Source organism: Oncorhynchus keta, chromosome 28, assembly GCF_023373465.1.
Source record: "Oncorhynchus keta strain PuntledgeMale-10-30-2019 chromosome 28, Oket_V2, whole genome shotgun sequence".
Lineage (NCBI taxonomy): Eukaryota > Metazoa > Chordata > Actinopteri > Salmoniformes > Salmonidae > Oncorhynchus > Oncorhynchus keta.
The window spans coordinates 17,947,103-17,955,885 of NC_068448.1; the positions used below are offsets into that span (position 1 = coordinate 17,947,103).

General features: G+C 45.7%; 1 protein-coding gene across 1 annotated transcript; it reads right to left on the bottom strand.

Moving 5' to 3' along the window:
• Positions 1 to 705: 705 nt before the first annotated feature.
• On the bottom strand, positions 706 to 8,330 carry LOC127913016 (uncharacterized). Its single transcript, XM_052484208.1, has 4 exons — positions 8,319 to 8,330; positions 1,932 to 2,329; positions 1,190 to 1,819; positions 706 to 1,051 (listed from the first exon to the last, which is right to left on the bottom strand). The coding sequence occupies exons 1-4, from the start codon at positions 8,328 to 8,330 to the stop codon at positions 706 to 708; spliced, it is 1,386 nt and encodes a 461-aa protein (XP_052340168.1).
• Positions 8,331 to 8,783: the final 453 nt, after the last annotated feature.

Below are 8,783 nucleotides of genomic sequence, written 5' to 3' on the forward strand. Positions count from 1 at the left end.
CTAGGTATCAGTGGGTATTGGACTGAGTAACTGTTTGAGTAACTTAGGTTGCTGTGAAAAAATTCAAAGCATGCGCAATATACAGGAGCTTGGTGTGTGTCTCCAAGGGAGAGACGGTCTCTCTGGCTGTGTCCCATATGGCACCCTATTCCCTTTATAGTGCACTACTTTTGACTCTGGCCCATGGTCAAAAGTACTGCACTATGTAGGGAATAGAGTTCCATTTGGGATGCAGTTTCTCTGTCTGCTCTGCTCTCCACAGGTAGCCTTGTTTGGAAGTGATGAATAACAGGAGAGAGACAGAGAACATTCAATTAATGTCCCCTCTGCATTGTTCTGCTGCAATTTATTTTCTAGATCATTCCCATTTGTTTTGTATTATTGGGACAAATAGTGTAAACCACTTTGCTTGTTACAATAAAGGGAGTACAGAGGGAGAACCCTGTCTAAAAATGCTAGCTACTTCACCAGATAAGTGAATAAGTAAGCAAAATTATGGGCACTATAATTGTTCTCTGTGGCAAGAAGTCGAATAAAACCCCCACGACTCTGCAATTCAATGTAAATGAACCATTTTGTGTTAGGGACACAACCATTAGGGTTTAGTTTCCATCAAACATGTCTTGATTTAAATCTTGCAGGGACAATAATGAATAATACTTATAATATTGCATTGGCATCTGGCACACTTGTAGGTTACCATTGTCACGAGCTGCCATAGTCTCCTGGCCTGGGCGAGCTGCCATAGACTCCTGGCCTGGGCGAGCTGCCATAGTCTCCTGGTGTGGACGAGCTGCCATAGTCTCCTGGTGTGGATGAGCTACCATAGTCTCCTGGTGTGGATGAGCTGCCATAGTCTCCTGGTGTGGATGAGCTGCCATAGTCTCCTGGTGTGGATGAGCTGCCATAGTCTCCTGACCTGGGCGATCTGCCATAGTCTCCTGGCGTGGACGAGCTGCCATAGTCTCCTGGCCTGGGCGAGCTGCTATAGTCTTCTAGAGTGGACGAGCTGCAATATATTCTCCTGGCGTGGACGGGCTGCCATAGTCTTCTGGAGTGGATGAGCTGCCATATTCTCCTGGGCTGGACAAGCTGCCATAGTCTTCTAGAGTGGACGAGCTGCCATAGTCTCCTGGCCTGGGCGAGCTGCCTAGTCTCCTTGCCTGGGCGAGCTGCCTAGTCTCCTTGCCTGGGCGAGCTGCCATAGTCTCCTGGTGTGGATGAGCTGCCATAGTCTCCTGGCATGGACGAGCTGCTATAGTCTCCTGGCCTGGGCGAGCTGCCATAGTCTCCTGGTGTGGATGAGCTGCCATAGTACTTGCTATAGTCTTCTAGAGTGGACGAGCTGCCATATTCTCTTGGCGTGGATGAGCTGCCATAGTCTTCTAGAGTGGACGAGCTGCCATAGTATTCTAGAGTGGATGAGCTGCCATAGTCTTCTAGAGTGGATGAGCTGTCATATTCTACTGGCATGGACGAGCTGCCATAGTCTTCTAGAGTGGACGAGCTGCCATAGTCTTCTCGAGTGGACGCGCTGCCATAGTCTTCTAGAGTGGATGAGCTGCCATAGTCTCCTGGTGTGGATGAGCTACCATAGTCTCCTGGTGTGGATGAGCTGCCATAGTCTCCTGGTGTGGATGAGCTGCCATAGTCTCCTGGTGTGGATGAGCTGCCATAGTCTCCTGACCTGGGCGATCTGCCATAGTCTCCTGGCGTGGACGAGCTGCCATAGTCTCCTGGCCTGGGCGAGCTGCTATAGTCTTCTAGAGTGGACGAGCTGCAATATATTCTCCTGGCGTGGACGAGCTGCCATAGTCTTCTGGAGTGGATGAGCTGCCATATTCTCCTGGGCTGGACAAGCTGCCATAGTCTTCTAGAGTGGACGAGCTGCCATAGTCTCCTGGCCTGGGCGAGCTGCCTAGTCTCCTTGCCTGGGCGAGCTGCCATAGTCTCCTGGTGTGGATGAGCTGCCATAGTCTCCTGGCATGGACGAGCTGCTATAGTCTCCTGGCCTGGGCGAGCTGCCATAGTCTCCTGGTGTGGATGAGCTGCCATAGTACTTGCTATAGTCTTCTAGAGTGGACGAGCTGCCATATTCTCTTGGCGTGGATGAGCTGCCATAGTCTTCTAGAGTGGACGAGCTGCCATAGTATTCTAGAGTGGATGAGCTGCCATAGTCTTCTAGAGTGGATGAGCTGTCATATTCTACTGGCATGGACGAGCTGCCATAGTCTTCTAGAGTGGACGAGCTGCCATAGTCTTCTCGAGTGGACGCGCTGCCATAGTCTTCTAGAGTGGATGAGCTGCCATTGTCTCCTGGCGTGGATGACTGTAAAACAAAGTTTATTGGTCGTGTACACAGATTTTCAGATGTTCAGATTTTCAGACAAAACGATACAAAACAATATGCATGTAATCCAAAAGTAAAAAGAAAGAAATTAAGAAATATCAGAACAAGCAATGTGCACCATGGGAGTAACTCTGCTAAAGCCATCACACCATCACCCCACAGGACCCAGTTCGTTTCTAAGCAGGGAGGAATCCTGCTATCTAGTTAAACGCCTCATGATAGCTATGATAGCTATACAGTCCAACTATGCTCATTTACACAACCTTGGTACAGACAGACAAACAAAAAGACAGAAACCTCACATGTTCACAATGAGCCCATTCATAAACCCAACCTCACTTCTCTGGGATAGGATAGGAGCAGGAAAAGGAGAAAAATCGGTTGCTCTTAGCATTTGGGCAGATGCAACTGCGATCACTCAGCTCGTCAGATGCTGATAATGGGGCGATGGGAAATTCCTGTCAGGGAGTCTCAGTCGAAGACGTGGTGTAGCGCAGGCAGGGCTGTTTCGCAACCGCTTTGGCAAGCTGCATGTGTGTGTGTGTGTGTGTGTGTGTGTGTGTGTGTGTGTGTGTGTGTGTGTGTGTGTGTGTGTGTGTGTGTGTGTGTGTGTGTGTGTGTGTGTGTGTGTGTGTGTGTGTGTGTGTGTGTGTGTGTGTGTGTGTGTTAGACGCTAGGGCAGAGAATGAGTCACGGCATGCTCACGTAACTGTCATTAAACACATTTAGAAAAACCTAAGACAATCAAGACACTCAAGTATGTGTGTGGCATGGCATTCAATTATTGAGCAATACGATAGAAGGAGAAAATGTGGTGTGGAAATACAGTGCCTTTCTCTCGCCCCATTCTTTGTAACTCTGGGGGTATGACGAATCTGTTTTGACTGGTGGATAGTCACCCCTTGCACCCCATCAATTCCTTCTGAAGCATATATAGTACCTTTAGCAAAACCTGTGTTATCATCAAATCAAGACCCACCCCCGCCCTCCCTTCAGCAAATCAGATCACAACTCCATTTTGCTTCCATTTTGCTTCAAACAGAAAATACCCGTGCTAAGGAATATTCAATGCAGGTCTGACCAATCAGAATCCATGCTTCAATATTGTTTTGATCACGCAGACTGGGATATGTTTTGCGTAGCCTCTGAGAATAATATTGACATGTACTCTGACACGGTGGCTGAGTTCATCAGGAAGTGTATAGGGGATGTTGTTCCCACTGTGACTATTAAAACCTACCCAAACCAGAAACTGTGGATAGATGGCAGCATTCATGCAAAACTGAAAGTGCGAACCACCGGATTTAACCAATGCAAGGTGACTGGGAAAATGGTTGAATGCAAACAGCGTCGTTATTCTCTCCGTAAGGCAATCAAACAGGCAAAATGTCAGTACGGAGTTGCAATTCAATGACTCTGATTGTCTGTAGACCCTGTGTGGCAGGGTCTACAGACAATCACGGACTACAAAGTGAAAACCAGCCACATCGCAGACACTGACATCTTGCTCCCGGACAAGCTTAACACCTTCTTCGGCCGCTTTGAGGATAACACAGTGCCACCGACACGGCCCGCTCCCAAGGACTGTAGGCACTCCTTCTCCGTGGCCGATGTGAGTAAGTAATTTAAGCGGGTTAACCCTCGCAAGGCTGCAAGCCCAGATGGCATCCCTAGCCGTGTCCTCAGAACATGCGCAGACCATCTGGCTGGAGTGTTTAAGGACATATTCAATCTCTCCCTATCCGAGTTTGCTGTCCCCACCTGCTTTAAGATGTCCACCACTGTTCCTGTAACCAAGAAAGAAAAGATAACTGAACTAAATGACTATCGCTCCATAGCACTCACTTCTGTCATCATGAAGTGCTTTCAGAGGCTAGTTAAGGATCATATCACCTCTACTTTACCTGACACTCTAGACCCACTTCAATTTGCTTACCGCCCCAATAGGTCCACAGACGATGCAATCGCCATTGCACTGCACACTGCCCTATCCCACCTGGACAAGAGGAATACCTATGTAAGAATGCTGTTCATTGACTATAGCTCAGCCTTCAATACCAAGGTACCCTCCAAACTCATCATTAAGCTTGGGGCCCTGGGTCTGAACCCCGCCCTTTGCAACTGGGTCCTGGACTTCCTGATAGACCGCCCCCCAGGTGGTGAAGGTAGGAAACAACACCTCCACTTTGCTGATACTCAACCCTGGGGCCCCATAATGGTGTGTGCACAGCCCCCTCCTGTACTCCCTGTTCACGCTCGACTGTGTGGCCATGCACATCTCCAACTCAATCATCAAGTTTGCAGACGACACAACAGTAGTAGGCCTGATTAGCAACAATGACGAGACAGCCTACAGGGAGGAGGTGAGGGCCCTGGCAGTGTGGTGAAAGGAAAATAACCTTTCACTCAACGTCAACAAAACAAAGCAGCTGATCGTGGACTTCAGGAAATAGCAAAGGGAGCTCCCCCTCCTCGGTGTACATGGCTGTATCACCGCCTGGTACGGCAACTGCACCACCAACAACCGCAGGGCTCTCCAGAGAGTGGTGTGGTCTTCCCAACGCATCACCGGGGGCACATTGCCTGCCCTCCAGGACATCTACAGCACCCGATGTCACAGGAAGGCCAAAGAGATCATCAAGAACATCAACGACCATGGCCTGTTCACCCTACTATCATCCAGAAGGGGAGGTCAGTACAGGTGCCTCAAAGCTGGGACCAAGAGACTGAAAAACAGCTTCTATCTCAAAGCCATCAGACTGTTAAATAGCCATCACTAGCTGACCACCACCCGATTACTCAACACTGCACCTTAGAGGCTGTTGACCTATATACTGTACATAAACATGGAATCACAGGCCACTTTAATAATGTAACACTAGTCACTTTATTAATGTTTACATAGTGCTTTTCTCATGTCATATGTATAGACTGCATTCTATTCTACTGTATTTTAGTCAATGCCACTACAACATTGCTTGTCCTAATATTTATATATTTCTTAATTCCATTCTTTTACTTTTAGATTTGTGTGTATTGTTCCAAATTGTTAGATACAACTGCACTGTTGGAGCTAGGAACACAAGCCTTTCGCTCCCCCCCAATAACATCAGCTAAATATGTGTATGTGACCAATACATTTTGATTTGATTTGAACTCCTTTGTTTTCTTTTTTCATTTGAAAAACATCTCTCGTATTAGGTTGACTTTGCCAAGTGCAAGACCAGGACCAATGTGCCAAGAACAACACAACAGAAATACAGAATAGAACATATGTCTTTGTCAAACATTAAAATGATAAAGGAACGACCAAACACTGAACACTGCCAGACAAGTTCACATTAAATAAGGAGATGTATTTAGACAACCATAATGTCACCGCTGAAAATGTCACTGATTATTCATTAGCAGCAACCCCTGATCCCCTAAAGTAGGCAAATTGTTGGTGTATTCACCTAAGAGAGCACGCTATATTTAGGAAGTGAATAGTCCCTCCCTCTCATGACATAATTTCAATATGTTAACCCATGTATTCAGAACCAATCTTCATTCCTGCCAAACACAGGCCTAGATTTAACCAGTTCCAGCTGACCCACAACTGGAGAGCAGTTGGAGCTGTCAAATCGGTGAGCGAATGCTCTTCTTGTCATTAGCCAGGTTTGAATTGACCCAGGTTTTTTCATCAAAAGCAAATTCTCTAAAGATCAACAACAATTGTATCCGTTCGACAGATGACAAATGATGCGACAAACGATGATGGAAACTGTTTTTCAAATAAATTATGATTGCCGAATAGTTTTGAAGGTACACAGGGACACGATGTCATCGCATAACTATAATGTTCCACTCCACATTTAATTCTAAATGCCTACCCCTTGCAAAAATGCCTACCCCTTGCAAAAACGTCTTTCACCATCCAATTATTTCAGGTCCACAGGAGTGCAAGTTTCCCCATTGTAAGGACCGTTGGCGATATGTTGGCACATGATAATTATTAGACTATGGCAAATATTAGTCAATTCTTGCATTCTATCAATGCTGGCTTTCACAGGCTACCTGAGACATGAAACAGATAGGTAGGAGGCGATACAGGCTGTCGCCAATTTATTAATGCGGAATTTGCCTAAATGGGTAATGGAAGCACTTCAACCATTTGGCACTTGGCATCCATGGATGCACTGTACAAGGCTGAGATTATAACTAATTGCAAGGTCCGCAATAGGGCCAAGAGCCACTTGCTGATTTGACAACTCCAACTCCAACGCAGTACACCTCTGACATCGCCTAAATAAAAACAATGAAACTGTTATGCAGTTGTCGGTTGTCGCGGGTTAGCTCCTGGCTAACCTGGAGTTCAATCAATGAGATGAGATTGGAGATGTTGGTTAGAGCTGCCTTGCCCTCTTAAAAACACAAAATTTGAGGTAGCTATTCACAAGAAGTATTGCCTGATGTGAACCATGCGTAGAACAAAAGAGATCTCAGAAGACCTAAGATTAAGAATTGTTGACATGCATAAAGCTGGAAAGGGTTACAAAAGTATCTCTAAAAGCCTTGATGTTCATCAGTCCACGGTAAGACAAATTGCCTATAAATGGAGAAAGGATGGATGGAAATGGATTCAGCACTGTTGCTACTCTCCCTAGGAGTGGCTGTCCTGCAAAGATGACTGAAAGAGCACAGCGCAGAATGCTGAATGAGGTTAAGAATCCTAGAGTTTCAGAAGTACAGAAATCTCTGGAAGATGCTAACATCCCTGCTGACGAGTCTACTGTCACATGGAATGACGCTGGAGAGATTAAGCAGACATTTAATAATGAACGGACATGTAACAAGACAGGAACAGCGTCAGCAAACTAGTAATACAAGAAAAAATCAATTAATGCAGAAGTGGGGAACACAGCTGGGGAACTGATAAATATAGGGGAGGTAATAACAGGTGATGAGTGAGTCCAGGTGAGTCCAATATCGCTGATGCGCGTGACGAGGGAAGGCAGGTGTGCGTAATGGATGATAGGAGTGCGTGATGCAGGGCAGGGGGGGGGGGCAGATGTGATATCTACGATACGTAAAACACTAAACAATGGGAGGACACCATGGAAGAAGCCACTGCTGTCAAAAAACAACAACATTGCTGCACGTCTGAAGTTTGCAAAAGTGCACATGGATGTTCCACAGCACTACTGGCAAAATATTCTGTGGACAGATGAAACTACAGTTGAGTTGTTTGGAAGGAACACACAACACTATGTGTGGAGAAAAAAGACACAGCACACCAACATCAAAACATCATCCCACCTGTAAAGTATGGTGGAGGGAGCATCATGGTTTGGGGCTACTTTGCTGCCTCAGGGCCTGGACAGCTTGCTATCATCGACGGAAAAATGAAATGTTAAGCTATCTGTTTGCCAATGGAAGTTCAACCGAAGTTGGGTGATGCAGCAGGACAATGACCAAAAACATAGAAGTAAATCAACAACATAATGGCTTCAACAGAAGAAAATACGCCTTCTGGAGTTGCCCTGTCAGATTCCTGACCTCAACTCGATTGAGATGCTGTGGGATGACCTCAAGAGAGCGGTTCATACCAGACATCCCAAGAATATTGCTGAACTGAAACAGTTTTTTAAAGAGGAATGGTCTAGAATTCCTCCTGACCATTGTACAGGTCTGATCCGCAACTACAGAAAACATTTGGTGGAAGTTATTGCTGCCACCCTGCACTGTGAATGTTTACACAGTGTGTTAAAAAAAAAACATGAAAATGTATAATTGTTTGTGTGTTATTAGTTTAAGCAGACTGTGTTTGTCTATTGTTGTGACCTAGATGAAGATCATATCAAATTGTATGACTAATTTATGCAGAAATCCAGGTATTTCCAAAGGGTTCACATACTTTTTCTTGCGACTGTATACAGATCTCTGGCAACAATTCGGTTTTACAGATTTTTTTTTCAGCTGCGCCCACATGCAGGAACATGCTGGAATCGAGGCCTGAATCTATCCCTAGAAGGCATGTCTGATTCACCTGTATAAGAAATTATAGGTTAGTGGTTAGTCTAACACAATAAACTCATGCAATATAAATATTAGTAGAAGGGCCTGGTCCGGGCTTGAGGAATTACAACGTTTTTTTCCCCATGGATCAGCAGATTAGTAGTTTGACTTGTGTAGGTAAAGTCCTTGTGTTTGGTCTGTGGGTACAGTGTGTGGCTGGCACTTTGGGCTCAACAACGCTTCCATGAGCAGAGCTCTCTTATTAAGGCATTCATGCATTGATGCTAACAAGCTCATACAAGTGACTGGACAGGCATTTGTGCAATGGAGGCTAAAAAGCTTCTTATTATGGCCTTCTGATACGCAGACCACCCAAAATATATACAAAAATATTTATAACCGCATTATAACTCCATTATATGACTGGTCAAGGCAC